Source organism: Strix uralensis, chromosome 21 (assembly GCF_047716275.1).
Source record: "Strix uralensis isolate ZFMK-TIS-50842 chromosome 21, bStrUra1, whole genome shotgun sequence".
NCBI lineage: Eukaryota > Metazoa > Chordata > Aves > Strigiformes > Strigidae > Strix > Strix uralensis.
Window position 1 is genome coordinate 8,534,435 of NC_133992.1, and position 20,401 is coordinate 8,554,835.

Sequence of the window (20,401 nt, forward strand, 5' to 3'; positions counted from 1 at the left end):
GCAACTCCAGGGCAATGCTTGTCCCTTGTGTCTATCAGCATCTGCACCCTAGTGAGTTCTTCTACCCCAAAAGTCAAGTCTATAGATTCTCAGAGACACAAAGCCCTGAATAAATATTCTCCTGCTCTCAGCTTGTAGCCCATGTGCCAAAAAATTAATTTTAAGACGTATCAGCTGCTCTAAAACCAGCTGCATTTGTCAAACCTCCGCCTCGCCCCCGGCATGTACCTGACCTGCACGACCGAAGCGCACACCTGGGCACACGCCTGCGGCACGAGCACATGGGACATGCAGAAAGGGCAACGCAACCGTGACAGCTCCAGCAACTGCCGGGTGTAAAACACCAGCCCAGACCCAGGAGGTGGCTTTCAGCCCCTCGTGCCATGCTGAACCATCCCACCGGCCAATATTCCCAGGGAGTTTCACCACACACCGTTCCCGAGCAGCCTGGATAAGCGGTAAATGGCTGCCTATGCAGTAACCCACCTGCTGTAGCTTGCTGAGGGGGGAAAAAAGAAGCAGAGAGTCCCAGCTTTCTGTAATTTTGAAGGTGGACAGACTGGAGACTGTCCAAAAGCCACGGCCCTGTCTGGCTGTGGTCTGGCTTACAGTAACTGCACCGTCACCCTTTGTTTCAATTTGAACAAGTTTAATTTCGATTTAGCTCAGACACATCCTTAGCTTAGATAAGCTGAACCAAAATAAGCCCTCGTGAAATAAATGTGTCCACCCATGTGTTTACACTGTCTTACGTCAACTTACATTCCCTCCATTACAGCTGTTGTGATTGAAGCGTGGGCAAAACCAACAAGCCCAGACCTCTCGGGCCCCCCTCCCCTAAATCTCCTCACCCCAGCCTGTGCAGAGGAGGATGCCCGGGGGGCGCCGGATGGCCCTGGCCCACCCTGACCCCGGAGCAGGGCAGGCTCGGGCGCTCGCCCAGCCTGGTTCAATGCCATCACTGTGCTCCTTGGGGCCAGAGAGGGGCTCGGGGTGCCGGTGGCGCAGGAACAGCCTCACCGGATGGCTCGTTCTTTGTGTGTGCGTCTGCATCAGGGTGACCCAGTAAACAGCTGAAGCAGAGAAAATGCAGGAACAATCCAGCGCAGGGAGGCAGCGAGGGGCTGCCGGTGAAAGGACGGGAGGAATAAATGCGAGTCTTTGTTCTTCGGCCGTGCCCCTCGCGCCCGACTCCCACCCCGGCCGGGATGACGTAGGACGCCTCCATTTGCTGCCGACGTGCTTCCCGGGCCGCCCTGCACCGAGGTCCTGGCTGAGCCCCTCTTGTCCCAACCTCCCCCTGACACCCACAGCCCCAGCGTGTCCCACCGCATCCCAGCTGCGGGTCTCAGGCCATCCCCTTCTCTCCGGGAAAGGACTGGGAGAGATTCCCCTCTTGCATGGTCTCCACCTACTTGTTCCCCTCCCTGGGACGCCTGTGGGAAGCTGGAAGGGGGAAGAGCAAGCACTTTTGCTTTGTAATCAAGAAAATCTCACTTTCAGAGCATTTAAATAGGTGTCAACGAGGCAGTAGGTGCTATATAAGCAGGTACAGAGGCAGGAGTCAACAAGCCGACACCTGGGGGGCCTGCAATCAGGATGCTCAGTCAACTCAGCCTGATTTACACAGCCGAAGCAACTGAGAGTTTAAGTTTAATTGGCACCTCTGAGGAGAAAACAACTGCAAAAAAAAAAAAAAAATTCAACCCACTGTTGTCAAGTGCCTCAACACGCACGCCGGGAGCCCAAGCAGTGAGGTTTGGACCCGGGCCCTGCCCCGAGCGCTGGGTGTGCCAGGTCCTGCGCATCCAGAGGGTGGAGAGCGGCCGTGGTGCGAGGAACGCGGGTGTCCAGGCAGGGTGCGGGCAGCCGGGGCGGTGGGATGAATTCCTGCCCTGGGCCCTCAGCCTGCCGTGGGCCGTGTCCGAGCATCAGCCAGAGCAGGACCTGCAGGCAGCCAGCCCTCCATCAGCTGTTAGCCAAACCCGGGGGGACAGGCAGCTTTGCCCAGGGTTGCTCCCCTTCCCCACCTACCCTGAATCAGCACAGACTTTTGGGACTATATTTTCTCCTGCTGACTCAGAAACAGCCCTTTTTCAGTGATGGCTGATGCCGAAGGTGTACCAGCATCTGCAGCAGCACACCTGCGTCTGCTCGGGGACACCGGGCATCGGGATCTCAACCCTGCGCTGGGTCACGGCAGGGATTTGCAGGCAAGCATTCCCTCTCCTTGCTAAAGCTCTTTCATGGCGGGTAAAACCCCACACCAGTAAGCCTGTTCCTCCTGGCCACGGCACTCTGGCGAGCCAGTACAGACACGCTCCCACCCTGACTCGTCTGTTCCTGCCACCCTGCCCTGCTCATCCCCTGGGTTTACCAGCCGCAGGTGAGCATCCCTGCAGCTCATCCTCCCGTTTAAAATTATTTTGGGGGATGAACCCTGGGATACCATGAGCACAACGACCATGGGGCAGCATCAGTGTGAAGAGGGCAGAGGTGCCCGCCTTCCTTCCCTGGCTCCTTTCCTTTGATGTTGCCCGGACTAAGACAGGTCAAGCCTCAAACAGCCCCATCCTCCCAGAGCTGAGTTTTGCTGCGGAACACGCTGAAATCCATGGGAACGAGGACTGGGAGAGATGGAGTTTGTGGGATACGCTCCCCCCGCCCCCCCCCCCCCGAAGCACCTCAGGGAATAAGTGTTTGTTATGACACTGGCATGAGCCATAGCTACGCTCTGAGTCACCCCCAGCACGCTGCGAGGGAGGGACCAGCCAGGCCTGTCCTAATGCCAGTTCTCACTGTTGCAACCAGGAATGAATCTAGTAAACCATGTTGTCTAGAAACCCAGTTATCACAGTGACAGTCACCAGCAACAGGCACCGCCACTGCATTGCTCAGCACAGGGATCCGGCCACGGTGTCCTGATCAGCAGAACTGCAGCTGGGACCAAATATCCATTCAAAAAAAAGAATCAAAAGCAAACAAATAGCAACGTTTGGAGAAAAGCTGCACTGCTTTAAGATGATAAACCAAACCGAGCATTAGCCTTGCTCTGAAAAGTCTGCAGTGATCGCTGGGGTCACAGCATGGAAGGAATGGGGGTGACACCACCAGCCCCAGTTCACACCCCCCTTCACACCTCACCAGCAGCAGGCCAGCAGCTGAGACTTTTAAGCAAGTGTTTTTGAACAAATTCCCTGGGGTTTTGGCCTAAACTGGAAGGTGAGGTCCCGACCCCGTGGACCACACGAAGGTGCACACTTCAGCACCCTTGTTTGCTTCCCACAGCTGAGTTTTTGCCCTGCCCTTCGCAGGAAACACGCTTCCCTTTGCCCAGCTTGGCTAAACGATGGTTTCCTGAAGTTAGTTCCAACTCTAAGAGGCAAACCCAAACCAAACACATCATTTCACAAATTAAAAAGCTGGCTGGAGCGGGGAACGTAGGGCTGGCTCTCAGCTTGCGAATCTCCATGGAGACCCGACCACTGCAAAGAGCAGGGAAAGGTTGCGTGGTTTTGCTCCATCACATGAAAAGAAGTTCTGGTAAGATGGGTAGCGAGCCCTTTGAAAAGCAGGTTTCCACACAGGCCCGCAGCTCAGCTGCTGTTTGTTAAAGTGTGGTTAGCAGAAAGAAAAGCTGCTCTAAAAATAATGCCTCAGCATCCCAGATGAAGTTGCCTCGGATGAGTTTCCTCTCCAATCTGCTCTGTCTGCAAGTTAGAACAACTTTTTTTCCTCCCTTGTCAGCTCCTAGGACTCAGCTGGTGCTGGGCAGCTGGAGCCATCTCCATCCTACCTCCACCGACCCCAGGGCTTGCCGGGCAGCTGTGCCCACCGGCCCCGCTGCACGGGCACCCAGCACCCCACCTGTGGAGCAGGAAGATGCCCTTCCCTGTCCCGGCGTGTTTCTGACAGCAGGGTTCATCGAAATACCAACTGTGTAATGAAAACAAACTCACTGCTGGTGAGCTATGCAAGTGAAATGGGCCATGCATGTGCCTCTCGTGTGCTTAATCTCCACTGACATTTAGCTGTCACATAACTATGGACCCTCAGGTATGTGAGAGAGAAACTCTCAGCCGTTATCTAATGGAAAAGCACTGCCCTATAAAACCCTGTACCTGAGCAGCCCCAGGAACGTAACCGAAAACTTTAGGGATTATTTGCATAACATCATAAAACCAAAACAAATAAAATTAGGTGGAGAGGGACAGAGGTTTTAGGTGCTGCAGCAAAGCAGTGCCCCAAGGGAGACCAGTGTTTGCTCACCGCAGCCCACCATGCCATCGCAGAGATTTAGGAAAGGACTTTCCTGTCACTTCTGGGAAAGCAGTTCCCAGGTGTTAAGGGAACAAAAGGCCCATCCGCAAAAGCCCTTCTGCAAACACCAGATCACCAATGAGCAAAGCTACTCCTGTGCCAGCCTGCAGCATGTGCTCGCTGTGCAGCGCCCTCGCGCCTCCGTCCCTGCTCCGATCCCTGCCCCGTGTCTCCATTCCCAAGGCCAACCGCCGAGGCAGAGCCCCCGGGGAACGGCTGGGATTACTCCATGCCGGAGCTCAGCGCTCCCTGTCCCTCAGCACCCAGGAGCAAAGTCCAAATGCATCTTTACAGGAGCTCGGTGAGCCAGGAGGGCTGGGGCTGCTGCGATGTGCAGGTGAGTCCCCACACCGGAACGGGAACGAGACAAACCGACACCTGAAGTAGCCAAACAGCTCAACTCTTCCCCGCTTTTCCCAGGCAGGCACGCTCCTGCCAGAGGTTGCAATACGGTTTCAGTGTGATGCTTAACAGGTCTCTGTGGGCACCAGGTCCCTCCTGGTAAGAGCCCTCACGCCAGCCTCAGCTTTCAGCCTACAGACGCCTCTTGCTGCAGAACAAAGGTCCCACAGACCCCCGCAGCAAACAACACACATTTTGGACAGGCCACAGATGCTGCCGTTGGGTCTAACTCAGCACCACGCACGGGATAAACAAATGAATCTATGGAGGGTATGAGCCCTACAACTCAACTCTTTCTCCCCAAGGCCCAAGTGATGCTTCAGATCCTGACCCCCCTCCTCCAGACCCCGCAGGTGCCATCTCACCAAAGCAACGCACAAACTCTGACCCGCCACGAGCTGTGCTGGAGCCCCCCGGGCCCCCCGCCAGCAGCTCGGCCAGCTTTGTATCCAAATCCCGCTCCCTAGCAACGACATTTTTTTCCCCCTCTTGCTGGGTCCGTGGGAGATGAAGAAATATTTGAGGACTGAAACAGCCCTGCTGCAAGTATATATTTAAATAAAAGGAACACGTCCGCTCGAAAGCCAGTCACCAGGCAGCTCTGGAGCTAACGACATTAAAGAAAGTACAAGCAGGGGATGTCCAGCCTTCAAATGTGGTCTAGAGTGACCTAAATAAGCTTTCTGCTCCTTCAATTACACATCCCTCGGGGGACAGAGCGGCTAGCAATTAGAGAGCCAGAAAGGGTGATGGAGGAGCTGCTAGTGGTGAAGCCCTTCCTATGGCCGGACCAACTCAGATGGCCCAAAACCAGGCCGTGCTCTGGCCCTAGTTGTGGGGTGGTCACAGCCAACACCCCAGCTCCAAAACAGTGGTGCCGGCTGAGTGAGACCCATCCTCGCAGGCACTGCCAGCCCGAAAGCTCTTCTTGCTCATCGCACCCCAAACCCAGCCACAGGGAAGCGTGGAAATCCTTTGAGACTGCATTTAGTTGCCCCTGCCTGGTAATCCCACCTCGACAGCTAGAAAACAGATGGCTGGCTGTAGCAGAGCAATAGTGTGACTGGGGGGCCCTGAAGGACCCCAAGCTGCAGCACAGGACCTCCTGTCTCTCCCATTGCAGGGAGCCCCTGGAGCAATGCTGAGGCGTGGGGGCGGCCTGGAGGAGGTTGCCCATCCAGCCTGTGCATAAACAAAGATTTCGGTTTCCAGGGCTGCCAGTCTGGTACTAAAGCCACGAAAACCTCAGCAAGATCCCAGTACCAGAGGGTTTCCCACCCCTATGGAAACATGGCACGGCAGCCTCCAAGTAACACAATCCTTACACAAACACATTTAGAAACCTCTCTCCAACTTCTCTCTAACCATATCAAATAATAAAAAAATCCCTCCCGCCTCTGTTATTCCCACCCTGCAGCAGCCACCAACAACCAGCATCTCAGCCTGCCCCCAGTCTCATCGCTGGCTCCAACCCTTTCTGGAAGGGAGCCAGAAGGTAGGTCCCCATCCAAGAAATACCAACAGATGATGTTCATCTGGCAAATTGCAAGGGGCATATCAGGTTGTGCCTGGGGGAGGAGAACAGGCTGGGAGAAAAGGATCTTCTTCCAAAGGCACCATAGGAAACTAAAAGAAACGGCTTTTAGGAGATATCTTTGCTCCTCCCTCGCCTCCTTCCTGACTGTAAAGAACAAGCACTGACCTCAAAGGCATCTGGACTGAGCAATTAAAGTTTTCAGGATGTGTTTAGCAACTGAAAATCTAATTGTTCAGAAAACAAATAGAGGCAGAATAGCAAGGACATAAGCTTTTTTGTCATGCAGCAGCCCAGCCACTTGTCTAGAGGTTCAGCAGTATCAGCCTGATCAAAGTTTCAGCCTGTGTCATCTGCAGTGGTGTTTAGGGCACGCCTGTCCAGCAAGGACCAGCAGGAGGGCCACCAAAATTCACTTTGTGGCTGCCACTGGACAGGAAGGATTGATACTCATTGCTGATTTGGGATGGATTGGAACTAGAAAGGTCAAAGGAAAAGGTCTGCAAAGTTCTGTCGATGCCTCGCTTGAGACAGTTTAAATTTTCCATTCCCTGTGGTTAAAATCATGGTGAGAACACTTGGCCATGAGACCTCGACCAGGACCTCAAAGCGATGCCTGGGTGATCAATACCATTGCTGCGGGATACCGGCACAGGTCTGCCCTGCTGACATCCGCGGGGGCTGGGATGAGGAGCGGAAAACAAGATCCGCATTCCCTGCAACCTGCCCAGCAGCTTTCCAGGGATCCTCTATTCCCTGTGGGACCAGACTATCCACCCCATAAACTGGCACAGCTCTGCCGAAACCAGCTCTGTCCCAGCGCAGGGAACACGCCGAGCCGGGGACACACAGCTCCTTTTGGTGGAGGCTCCCACCGGGGACCCGGGGACCGGCAGCAGCGCTGCGGGGATATTAGCGGGGCTTAGCAAAACACGGATGGTCGCCGGGGGTTTTCTCAGTCAAATAATCTGCCTTCTCCCAGCGCACATCTTGCAGAGTAACACTACCCGAGGATTATAGCCACGCCAGGCTGCTGCCAGGACAGTTGTCACAACACTGACACTCATTTTTTTTTCTTTTCCTTAGTCGTGCACCGCAACGCCGGCAAGCACAACCCGTCCGGCGGGGCTTGGTGAGCAACGTGGAGGCCCTCGCACGGGAACATGCCAGAGGTTAGCAGCTCCCCAAGCATCTCAAAGCTGCTCGGGAGGCAGTGGGTCACCATACACCACTCTGGGATGCACCTTTTCTTGCCATCACTTGCAAATGGACCGTACAGAGAAAGGAGGAATTTGGCTGCAAGTTATTCAGGGCTGGGAGGAAAAGTCCAAGCAATCCGATGCTGGGACTGTGCTCTGACCGCTACACAACACAGAGCCGTGTACAGCCCAGAGCAGAAATCTGGGCAAAGATGATTTCAGAGGAGGTCTGGCGGATAGTCGACTCTCTCTGTCATGCTCAGGAGAGCGGGGGCTTGCTCAGTGCCAGCGGGGGCCATGCAAAGCTGCCCTCAGCCCCGCTGGCTTTTCATTTGAAGCCCCCATTGCCTGAGATGCTGCCAAAACCCCTCTCGTGAGCTCCGGAGCCTCCCCCAGCTGGGGTGTGCGGGGGCTCGCACATGCCAGGCTGCCTCTCCCCTGGGGTGAGAAGAGCAGCACGCTGCGTCACCCCCTCTTTTCCTCCCCGCTCCTCTTGCTCTCCCTGCCAAAAGCGCGGCCCCTCGGCCTCCCGGAGCGCGGCGGGCCGGCGAGGCTGGACTTCCTGCCAGGCATAACAAGAACCAGATGATGTACTCCAAACAATGTCAGTACGCCCACCCCCAGGAGAGAGAAGCAGGGAGGGGAAAGCGGGAGGGAAAATAAGCTGGATGGAGCTTTCAGGAACTCTCAGCAGAGCTGACGAGCCCCTGCCACCAGGCCAGAGGCGAACTGATACAGCTGGATAATCCCTTCCCGTCCGTGGCTGATCAAGACTTTCCATCCCAGGTTACGGGGTAGATTGCCTAGTGCTGGGAGAAGAAGGAGCTATCATCCCCCCAAAACGCTGGCTGCCCTCGGCGGATATCTGCACCGTACCCCAAAGGGTTTTAGTGGTGATTCCCCCCTCTGCTGTCCCCCTCCAGCGGGAAGCATCCAGAGTGGGGAAGAACATCTGCAGCTAGCTCGATATCCCAGCAAAGCCAGACTCGCTGACCCTTGCTGGTATTAACCCCTGCACCACCAGTCCGCAGGGCTCGGACCCTGCCATGAAAGCACCACCTCTGAACGCCCAAACCTTCCTCCAGCTGAACTCCTAAACACACCTCAGTGACATTCCTGGCACGTCAAAAATGATCACCCATTACTAAGAAAAAAGGCAAAGCTCTGACTCAGATTATTTCAGGTGTCTCCACACATCACTGCCATCAACAAACCACTGAGGCTGAGACCTCCAGGGGACCAGTCTGACTCTGAACCGCCCGAGGTCGAATCCAAAGAAGCAAAATATTTTGCATCCTCCAGCAAAGTCCTTCCCGATGCCCGTAACCTTCCCAGAGGACACTTCTGTGGTTTGGACAAGCCTGAAGCAGCTCAGATCTGAGCAGACGCCTGCCTCCAGCAGCCAGAGTCTCAAATAAAATATTAAAAGCCTCCGGTTTTAGCAATATGCCCCCTTCCCTGGTTGCCTTGAGGGAGAGCATCTCTTTGGTTTCTCCCAGTGGAGAGCCGGCCAGTCAATGGCACGGGGATGCACGGCAAAAAAACCCAAACAAGTAGGGACACCCATTTATTAAATAAAACAGAACTACGTGTGGCAGGTTACCCACCTCCTTAACACACTCTGGGCCAGCTCTGGCGAGGCGGCCAACCCCAAACTAGAGAGGGGAGTGCGGCGGGCTGAGCCCCCCCCAACTCATCGCAGCAGTGACACCCACCCCCCCCACACACACATCCCCGCGCTCACCTCCAGCGGCGGCAGGTCGGGGTCGAGCTGGGTGAAGCTGTGCAGGACCACGGGGCTGCTCTCGCCGGCCACCTCCAGCCTGACGCCGCCCCAGAGGCTCCGGGCCCGCCGGCAGCCCTCGAACATCCTCCGGGGCCCGGGCGCGGCGGCATGGCGCGGCGGGGCGCGCCGCCGGCTCACCATGGGCAGCACCGCCGCATCCCCGGCACCGCGCTCCGCCAGCGCCCCCGGGACGCCCCGGGAGGTGGGAGAGACGGGGGGGGGGGGGGGGGGGGGGGATGGATGCCCGGGGGAGGGATGCCCGGGGAGCAGCGGGCGAGGGCTGAGCCGCAGCGGGCGGTTCGGCGGCGCTGGGGAGGCGCGGCGGGAGCGGCCGCAGCGGCGGGGCAGGCACCGGGAGGGAGCCCGCAGCCGCCCCCGCCGCCGAGCAGCCTGATGTCACCGCGGGGCCGGGACGGAGCCGGCGAAGCTGTAAAACCAGGCACTGGATTTTTCTCCTGCAGCCTCCGCCCGCCCCGGGGGCCGGCTCGGCTCGGCCCGGCCCCCGCGGGAGGAGCGGGGACACACACACACACACACACACACGAGCTGTGACCCCCCACCCCAAGCCCACAAAAAGGCGAGGCGGGAGCTACGGGTGGCAGGGACACGCAGCTGCCAGGAGGAGCAAAGTTTGGGGGGCACCGGGGTGGGGAGGGGGGGGGCAACGCTCGCCGACACCCAGCTGGGGGGCGAGCGCTGGGGTTTTAACTTGGGTGGGAGGGAGCAAAGCTCCACGGGTGACAGCGGCTTGGGAAGAGGGTCCTTGTATCACCAGGCGTTCACACAGCACCGAGGTCCGGGGTTCACACACCCCCCACCCCCCAAAGAAACAGTGTTAAATTCAAGCGCATGAATATTAGCGGCACGTGTTTTTTGTCTGAACAGACAAGTTTTATCTCATCCCATGAGCTCAGCCCTCCACCAACAGTGCCGTGTGTGTTCAGAGCGCTGCCCAGCCCTCCCTGGTCCGCAGCTGGACTTTACGGGGTGACGCGGTCACGGCCCCGCGGGGGCAGCAGGAAGCATCCCCCAGGGAGATGAAGGGATGTGACCGAGGCCACGCAGCGAGTCAGTGCCGGGAGCAGGGTCTCACCCCTTGCCCGTGCCAGGCCCCCGATGCACAGGCAAAGGGGGGAGCAGGGACCAGGGCACCTGCGCTCGGCCCACGGGGACTCAGGGAAGGAGAAGTGGCCCCAGCGAACCGTGGGGCTGCAGATCTGGCTATAAAGGCCCTGAGCCTCCAAGACGATGCTGAAACCCTGCAACGTAATTTTGTTTTCAGAGGCAAAGAGAAACAGGCAAAACTGTGTCATTCATCATCCCCCTGCGCTGAGCACAGCGTGCTCTCACCCTCCCCTGGCTCTTCCTCTTCCCTCCTCACATGCTGCCGATAAACTGTATCACAGGGTCCGGGCAGTTGCTGCTGACAACACCAAAACTCAGACCTTTAGGCCTCAGCTCCCTGCGCAGCTGAAATAACATCAACCTCCCAGGGCCTTCCAGCCCTGCGGCTTTATTTCCACTGAGAATACAGAGGTGAGGCCTGCAGGTCCAGCTCTGCTGAGGGCACCAGCAGCTCCCGCCTGGGCAGGAAAGGATTAACAAAGCTGCCAGGGATGTGATACTGCAAACTTGAAAGTTTACCAGGCAGGAGGATGAGCGAGGACAATGTGGGCTATTGTCCTGCTTATCTGGAGCTGCAGAAGGTCAAGGGGACTTCCTGGGACACCCTGGGAAAGGGGACCCAGCCCTGCACCAGGGCCTCATGCTGCCCAAGGCAGCCCCGTACCTTCAGGTCGCTCTCTTGGGGACGATGTGGATTTTAACACTGCCCAGGCACAGAGATTCAGCCCCAATCCCTGCCCAGGTCACCCTGCGGTGCCAGTCATGTCCCCGGAGCTTCCTCTGCTGCAGAAAGGATGTGACGATGCTCGGTGCAGAGGTGTCCTTAGACCCACCGGCACGTCACACGGAAACCGCGTGATACTGCAAGATGTGCTCTGAAATGAGATCGGCAGCGTGCATCGCTTCGCTCCGTACGCACGGAAACCGGAGGCAGCGCCCGGTTCTGTAGCAGAAATCAGCGTTGTCACTCTGGACTGTAGGGTCTTTGGGAGGGAGACTGTGCTTTGATCCGGTGTTTATCTCTTAGGGCAGTGAAATTATGGCCCACCACTGGAATTGCTTGGCACTGCTTGAGCGCACATAATAAATAACAGCGCTACTCATTTTCATTGGCAAAACCCTTCAAAACCCTCCAGCTTCGTCTGACCTCTACGAAAAGATGCAGCTCTGTTTGACGGGCAATTTTCACCGGTCCCTTGGTTGACCACTAAAGATGGTTTCAGGGGAGAAACACTTCTGATAATGGATAATAAATAATATACGGCAGGAAGGCAACTGCAAGGGTTTAAAAATAGCCAGCCAGTTTCCTTTCTCCTCTCCTGGGAACATTCTGGGTCTGAAAAGCAAAACACTCAAAGCGGGGTCAGGAGCCCAAGTTCAGGATGTTTGCTCAGCATAGCTAACCCCAAACACTCAGCCGTCAGGGGCCAGGCTCTTGAAAATCGTGAGATTCAAAACAAATAACTTTTCAGGGCTTCTTATTCGCCTCTAAGCACTGAGCCAAAAGGGATCATGCAGATCACACCCTCAGGTTTCTCCCCTACACCCCCTGAAGGTCTAAAAATTATTGGAAAATGCAATTATTTTATACACACATATCTCCAGGAGGAGGGGATTTAAGAAAACGATCAACGATTGACTCATTAAAAAATAATAATAATATCAGTTTACACTTGGCAAAGTCAGTAAAAGCTTTTCACAACACACCGAGCATTTTGCATTGACGTCAGCTGTAAATGTCCCATCGACTTCAGCAGGCGCGGGAGCAAAGATGGGCACAGGAACTGTGCTGTGGGAAATCCCTTCTTTTCTTTCCGCCACTCTGCAATCAGCACTTGGCTGAATAAATATAAACCCATACAGCCAACACCGGAGCATCTACTGATCACAAATCTATGCTCCTCTCCCACAGTCTCCAGCCCGCGGGCTTCCCTGCACGGTAAATAACGCGGAGCGGGTAACACAGAGGGACTTTTGCAAACTCTGAGCCAGTTTCCTGGCTTAGTTCAATCCATTTGGGTCAGGACCTGCAGATTCAGACCTCAGTTTGTTTCTTAATAACAGGGCTCAGCGCCAACCCCCAGTTGTCTCTCCCTGGCACATACAAGCTCGTACACGCGGCCTTTCAGCATCCCCCTCCAGCCCTCCCAGCGACCACGCTCCTTCTCTTTCATCTCACTGCTCCGCTTCCGAGAAGGGCTTTCCAGCATATTTCCTACAGGACAAAACTCGCAGTGACCCAGTTCCCGTGCTCTATATTGCTGGGCCTTTGTTTTTCCATCAGACCACAGGCTGAGTGAGCGAGGCTGCCCACCCCAAAGCATCGCTCAGAAACGCTTCCGCGGGGGTTGCTGCCTCCTGCGTGGCATCGTGCTGCCTGCAAACACCCCCACAGGAGTCAGGAATCAGCCCCAGCCCCAGCCCCAGCCCCTCTCGAGCATCACGCACCACCAGCTTTTGCTGTTCGACAAACGAGCGAGCCGGGACCCAAACCAGCAGCCTCCGATGGGAACCGGGCTGTTTCATGTGGGAGTTGCAACACTATCCGGCCTCTGTCCCAAGCCCTGGCACCAGCTCCAAGGCGCGTCGAGTAAATCCCTGCAGTGCTCTGTGTCAGGCCGCTTGCTATAAAATGGGGATGATAACACTTCCTTCTATTGTCGGGGCTGGGGAAGCCCTTTTTGTTGCTGTTTGTAAGGCACTTCAGAGGAAAAGTGCTACCGATAGAAAAGAACTATTAACTAAAAGCCAAGTTGTTCATTACACTTGCTCTGAGTCCTAAATCTAAACATTTTGGACATTCAGATTTTAATTTGAAAGACTTTCCTTTCCACTGCCCAGGCTCAACTGGAAGATTATTTTATAAGAAATAATAATAATAAACTGATACTATGTCTTCTACCTCAGGACAAGGAAAAAAACCCCGAGCTTGTGCAAGAAGACAATGTCACCGCTCCGTTCAATACAATCTGTGTATAGATGTTAGATTAGAGCAGTTGCTCCCAAAATTTGGGGACCAGCAGACCACCACCAGCTCTCAGTCCCTCGCAGACCCAATTCTCACTTGCAAACACGATCAATGTCCCCATTTAACCAGATTTTAGGGGTGAGCCACACACCACTTGCCACAGCTCCCAGCAAGCGTGGATTTTAGATGATTCTCTGCTGAGTATTTCAGATCCAGGGCGGTTAGATCACTCTGCCTCCAGGTTTTGGGTGTTTCTCGGGGCCGCTTCCCCGGCCGATCAGGCACTATGAGCTCTTTGTGCTGGCAGGGAGGAAAGCCCGCTCAGGCTCTCCTGCACTTTGTGCCCCTTCTGCCAGTGGCACCTGTTCTCCAGCTGCAGCACCCCCTTCTCCCCACAGCCCCCCACGGGAGCTACCGATTAAGCGCCAGGTTAATTCAGGAACGCAGCTCTCCTCCAGCCTCTCCGAAGCACGCCACATGTCTAACAGAGCCAGGCAAGCTCCTAATTATTGTCAGTTCCTAGCAGAGGAAGCACACCAAATCCCAGGGCAATTAGGATCTAAAGCTCTCCATCCAGCTATTCTGTGTTTCATTTCCTGCAGCCCCTGCACACAGCTGGGCTACAGCATCTCCTGTGGAGACTGCAGACTCCTGAAGCTCGGCAATGGCGATGCAATTATGCCACAAGCCTTGGAGACTCGAGAGCTTGCAGGAATATTTCTCCTCAGTCCTACTTATGCCATCCACTTGGCTGTAGTATCTGAGCATCTTCCACTAGGGCAGCGAGTGACAACACAAACCTCTGTTTTTCAAGCTTGCTGACCTCTAAAAGCTCAGCAGAACGAGGCCAACACGGGGGGTGGGGGGAAATCAAGCCGCTTTCTAAGAAACAATTGACCACAGCACGTTTTGGGGGGGCATTTCCAGGGAGAGGGGCCTTGATTCCTGCGCAGCAAAGTGCTGCACAGCCATTTACAGTGAAAAGAAAATACTCAGAAAAATAAGAGGCTGCTTACAACTAACTACTGACATTAAAATATGCCCAGAAAGCCAGAGACAACAGAGCCCATCTTGTGAAAAGCACCAAGAGACCTTACAACGTTTTGCAGGGCGCTGGCAGCAGGGGGGATGCAGGAAAACAAGCACGACAGCTTGCTCAGAGCTCGCCGTTTGAAGAGGATCACAAAATACCCAGCAAGTTTTGTTACAGACCATCCTCACGTCGAGGGAGCTGCAGCTGCAGTTCCGGGACGCAGCATTTTCCTTTTCCACGTGCTTCTTTGCCGCCGTCCGCGGCGCTCCCTTGAGTGCAGAGTTCAGCAGGCATTAAGCTGCCGAAGCCTGACACGCTGCAGACACACCAGAGCTCCTCTGGTAAGGACTATTATTTCTTGAGCTGTTTGTCTTTAAAGGCAGCTTTTATCTCCCTATCACCTTTCTGCCAGAATGTTTCAGTCAGCTCTTTTAACAAACACCAACTAAGGTGCTTGTAACCAAAAGAAAAACAGGAAAAACATTTTTCTGTGTTGCTTAGCGATCAGCATATGATGAGTTCAAGTCTCTCAGAGTTACTGTAATTTCCATCCTTGCTTGGATGGGTCTTCTGCATAACAGTTGGGGAAAGAAAAATCACTGGTAGAAAAGAGGAGAAAGGTTATGAAGCCACAAAAATTGGCAGGGAAAGATGGGAATGGGCGTAGCCCCTGAAGACAGAGGAAACTCCTTTCTGAAATGAAACCAGCCCTTCTCATCTACCAGAAAAATAAAATGACATAGTGAGATTTCATTATATATTGGAAACACATATCTGATCGCTGAGGTTGGGCAAGGTCCAGAGGTGGCACTTTCATCGGCAAAGCACCCCGAGCCCCTCAATTCCCGGCGGGCACCCCGAGTGCTGCCAGCCCCTGCCCTGCCCCCCTCAGACACAGAGCAACCAGGGGCTACAGGGATGCGCAAAGCAAAGTCAATCTGCCTCTCAGCTGCATCACTTCCCAAAAGAAACTCAACCTATCAAGGAATTTACTGGGCATAACTTATTCCCCTCACTAGAGCCTTTGGCGAGGGAGGTTATGTGCTGGATTTTCTGTGGATGCGGCTGTTCCTCCCTCCAGCACCTTTGTACCATGGTACTGGGGGGCCAGACTGGGAGCACTAGCTCGGTTCAAAACACATGCTCTGTTAAATATGCAACATATGAACTGCAAGAACCGGCTGGTGACTGCCTATGACAGCATCACCCGCCGTTACTCATGTCTTTACTGGTGGTAGGGCTGAGTGGCCCCATCCCTCCTCACCAAACTCCTTTCCAAACCACCTGGACAGCAGCACGTGCTCTCCACGGCCAGCCTCGTGAGCCCGGGTGGAAAAGAAAAGGAACAAGGCTCTGGCTCTGCTCACCTTTCAAAAACACCTTCAAGGGCAGGCAGTACGCTTTTCCACCCAGCGATAACCAGCCAAAATGACACGTTCAGCTGAATCGTGTAAAAGGAGACTCTTGGAAACAAGAGGCTCTGGCAACCGATCGATAACAAAATCCCTGTGGATAACAAAGAAACTTTGATGGGCAGAGCTCCTGTCCTCACTGTCAGCTCCTACCCCGGCACATTCCCTAACCCTGCCCTCGCTCGTGCCCTCCTTGGCTGACGCAGGTGGGTTGTGCTGCTGCAGCCACGAAGTTCGACAGGTACACCCGCATCGCCTGCGCCAGGCGGTCGGACAGACGGGGAACACGGACTGGCCTTTGGGTCCTGCTCCCCAGCCAGAGGAGCACCAGGGCAGCTTTATTCTGGCTGCCATCCTACTGGCTCTCCTCCTGGGCTAGAGGAGGTGAGGAGAGGCTCCCCCCTGCCCTCTGCCCGGACGATAGCTCCTACCAGCACGTACGGGGCATCGCCGAGCGCCTGCACTTGTGTTATATCTGGGGGCGTGCTCTGCCCCACACTTCTGGTTCTCCCTGGGGACAAGGATGCAGGTTTGCATCCGTGTGACTTCCTCAACTGATGGCAACGCCACCCCAGCACGCCCAGACTCAGCTCCCCAAGCCTGATCAGCACCATACGTTCTCCTATCACCAGAACGACGTGTCTGAACACACGCAGGGGAGGGAACAGGGACACAAAGCTGCTAAGAAGCCCAAGAGAAAAGTGATGCCGTAGCACAAGCACAGGGGAGCAGTGTGTAGAGTTGGTATGTTGCACAAGATTAAATTATATCCAAAGCTCAGTTTAAACATGCGACCCAAACAGGCTGCAAGATGCTGGGCTGCAGTACCAAGCTGATCTGAAGAGCTACAGGTAGCAAAGTAAAACAGATTTACATGTAGCCCAGGCTTAGTACAGGGAGTTAGCCCAGTATAGGAGTAATGGAACAGATTTAAATGCCAGATCCTGGAAATAAGTGAAGCAACAGTAAGGTGTACCAGACACATAATGTTAACACCACAAATAACTGAGGTTACTTAAAATAAGAAGTCCAGTTAAACAGGAACAAAGCTCCTTATGGGGGATATGGAAAAGGATGTTCCAACAATAGTCCTGTATCTCCTTCGGCTGCACAAACGTCAGGGAAAGCATACATCAAAACCCGGACGCGTCGGAAAGCTGTCGTGAAAGCTGCAGGAAAGCTGACTTGATTTGAAGTGAGGAGTGAAACCTTGGAGCCAGGCTTGGGCGGAGCAAAGAGCTGATGTGATTGAAAGTGAGCAGCCAAGAGAAAAGCCAGAGGGCCCGGAGCAGCCACAGGGATGAGGGAGAGGAGCTGCAGGAGGAGCGCGGTGGGAGAGACGTCCAGCAGCTGGACCAGCAGCCAGCCCGCCCGGGTGCTTGCTGACACCGCGCAGCCCCTGCCAAGTCATTTGGGCCAAATTCACCTCGGTCTGGGCTGGGACGCAGTGAGTGGACATGAAAATATTCTGCTTTAACAGCCTGAGTACACACTGGTGTCAGCCACGTGAGAGTCAGGAAAAGAGGCTGGCAAGACCTGGAAAGGGAAAGTTTCATTGCCCATCCCTGAGCCGGGAATTGCAGAGATGAAACAAACAGTCACATGGCTGAAAAGTCAATTAAGAATTCTAAAAGTCCTTTAGTATTCCCAGGTATTGTTAGACCCTCAGACAAAGGATGTTTAAAAAGAATTATTTTCCCTTCAGTTTAACCACTTTAAAAGGTTTCCGGTCCGCATTGTTTCAGCAGAGGAAGTATTCCAGCGCCTCTCTCAATGGCCAGCAAAACTCTTTTTGTTGTGGGCTTTTGGCATGAGGAGCAGTGTTCTTCCAAACAATACTGTACGCCGGTGGCTGAGGGCCAGATTTATCTCTCAGTTACAGTGGCACAAATATCAACAAACTCGGTGAGTGCCGCTGAGTCACACCGGGGCGCTGAGTCCGGCTGCGGCACTGCTGACCCTGCTGACTTTTACCTTCGGGTCCATGATTTATGCTGTTTTTCCTTCAAGTCCTGGCTGCAGGAATCACATTGAGTGCCGAAGAATTTCAGTTTTTATTAAAATAAAAAAGTCATCCCAGGAGCACTGAAACTACTTGTGTTGTTTCCTATGGTTTTGTGTCTTGAGACGGTCTTTGGTGCCTAAAAATGTATGAACTGAGAATGAAAATGTTTTTGTGGTTAAAGTGTTTGTAAGAAGCATCTCCCACGTGGGTTTTCTGGTGTCTAATAATACATGAACTCATGCTACAGATGTTTGGGGGCATTTACAAGGTTCTTTTCCTCCTCTCAACCATCTCGCTTCATCATATTTGCACAGACTTAATTATCTGTGAGCCCTCAGCCAAATTTGCATGAAGCAGGGCAGCAGGTTCAGAAGTCATTTGGGGAGAGAGGACACAGACAGTCATTCACTGTGACAGCATTAGTCTTATTTTGGTAGGAAATTAGATTTTAAGAATTTTCTGCCACCCTAATTGCAGGGAAAACTGCTAGAAAACATGACCTGAGCTTTTGCAGGAGGGTCAGGGACCAGACGGCGAGTGAAACAAGCTGCTCCCTAAGGGTCTCATCCAGCTTCAGCGAGACTTTCTGCAGCAGCGAGGCAGCATCCTGCCCCTGATCAGCTTCTCCCATCTTTGACTCTCACAGCACAGAGCGCATGGGCTGATTAATCCATTCCTGAGCAGCCAGCATCACCGCAGGTCAATTTTTTTAACTCTCAACAGCGAACATCGTATTACCCTTTGTTATTTGTGCCACGCTGGTAAGGAGCAGTGTCAGTGTTTCCATTACACGTGGGCGCATAACCCGGCAGCACGCGGGTTCAACGCCAGCCGAGGCACACACCGAGTCACCTTTTTGCAAAAGTCAAACCCCTGGAGAGCTTCCCTTTCCCCTCTTCCTCATCCCCAGCCCCGGTGGAGATTCACCACCTTTTGCAAAGCTCTTTTTGCAGCAGGAGGGTGGGGGCAGTGGGTACGTTGAGCAGTCGAGGGGCCCTGGAAATCGAGGTCTGTTGTAGGTCTCAGATGGAGCCCAGTGCCATGCTGTGACCGGCTGGACTGGCAGCAGCAGCCAGGTCTCCGACACTTGGAGACAGGGTCCTGCCTTGTGGTGACCCCAAAATAACTGGGGATGGGTGGGCAGGGGGGGTTGGCAGTTCCCCCCAGGGACGAGGGCTGTGGGTGCAGAGGCATCGAGCCCTCCGCAGTGGGAAAAGGTGGGGCTGTGCCCCCGTAGCTTGTCCACCTCCTCCCCTGTGTTTCCCCCATCCCTCCACCAAATAGAAAGGGAAATCCGGGATTTTCAGCTGCTTTTGATTCCCTCTTGCTCCACACACAGCAGGGTGGGAAGGGATTAGTCTCCATTTCCTGGCTCCAGCCAGCTCAGGGCTGCCCAGGCAGGACCCCCCCGGTCAGGGGCTCCCCGACCCACGACCGCGATGCTGCCGGACCTCGCATGGCTGCAGCAGCCACCTCCATCCTGCCTCCCTCTGTCCTCGGCACATCTCCCCAGAGCCCCCAGACGTGCCTCCCAGCTGCTCTGGTCGGTCAGCCCTGGGTTTGGCACTACAAACCACGTTTCCCCTCCTTCCTCACTTGGTTGCAGTTTCTAACTTGTACTTAGTTTACAGCATGGGAAGTAGAAGTGCTGGGGAGGGTACTATGACGAAAGAAAAACCCCAGACTCTCAGAGCAATGCACACAGGAGCCTAAAGGGAGAAGAAAAGGATGAGCAGAAAGGCGTTATTTTTAAGATGTGGTTTTTGGGTGCTATTTCCCGGCAGGCAGAGGAGCAAGGCCCCTCAGCTCGGGTCACCAGCACTACCGGGGGTGTTGCTCTGCATTTGTTTCCCTGTCGCCAACATCACAGCCAGGCACCACCAGACTGTCACACAGCTCATCCCAAACAGCACCTCAGTATCTCCAAGTCAAGGGCCTGATCCTGTCGGCTGGCTCCTGACACCCAGCCCCAAACTAAAAAAAAGGCAGATGGCAGCTGTCAGCAGGACGGGATTGGGGACTCCCCACTCCCAGGCTGCCAGAGGGAGCAAAGACCTGAAGCGTCCAGTCATCGAGTGCTGCTGCAGCCCCAGCACGAGCCCAGAGAAGCCGGGAGAGGAGCGAGGACACGGGGCAGAGGAGTCTGCACATGGATGACACAAGAAAATCAACAAATCAGCCTTTGAATGTAAATAGTCCTTGGGGTTCATGAAGTCAACACTTCAGTTTAAGACAGAGGAAATTTCTCAGAACAGAGGCACAGAGGAAGACGAGCACCTGAGACGCTGTCACGACCATTTGCATGGAGGCAATGCCTGAAAGCCTCAGCTGCAGACCACAACACCAGGGTGCACGCTGCTGCGCCAGCAACGGGCTCCCGACACACACCCGTGTGTGATACCACACACATGACTCCGGGAGCCCGGAGTTAAAAATACCAAATATCACAAGTTCTGCCCAAACTCAACCACCATCCTGCCTGGCCTGTATGTTACAGCATTGTCATATGACAGCAAACGGTTCCTCCACCGGGCAGGAGGTGAGAGCCACCTCCTTGGGGTGAGATGGAGCCAATCCTTTCAGCAATGTCGATCCTAAAACAATTAAATTAAAGCAC

General features: G+C 54.6%; 1 protein-coding gene across 6 annotated transcripts in view; it reads right to left on the reverse strand.

The window, feature by feature from the left end:
• RALGDS (ral guanine nucleotide dissociation stimulator) overlaps positions 1–20,401 on the reverse strand; it is a 62,614-nt gene that overhangs the window by 17,025 nt on the left and 25,188 nt on the right. Inside the window, exon 1 of one of the 6 annotated variants that reach the window (XR_012631848.1) lies at positions 9,200–9,464. The exons of 2 other annotated variants lie outside the window; for them this stretch is intronic. Coding sequence is in view for 3 of the 4 variants with exons in the window: in XM_074891316.1 (XP_074747417.1) it covers positions 9,200–9,382 (183 nt within the window). In the remaining variant the exon portion in view is untranslated. Of the gene's footprint in view, positions 1–9,199; positions 9,613–20,401 lie in introns of those variants that run through there. 3 more of the 6 variants (XM_074891316.1, XM_074891312.1, XM_074891314.1) reach the window with 3 other exon arrangements.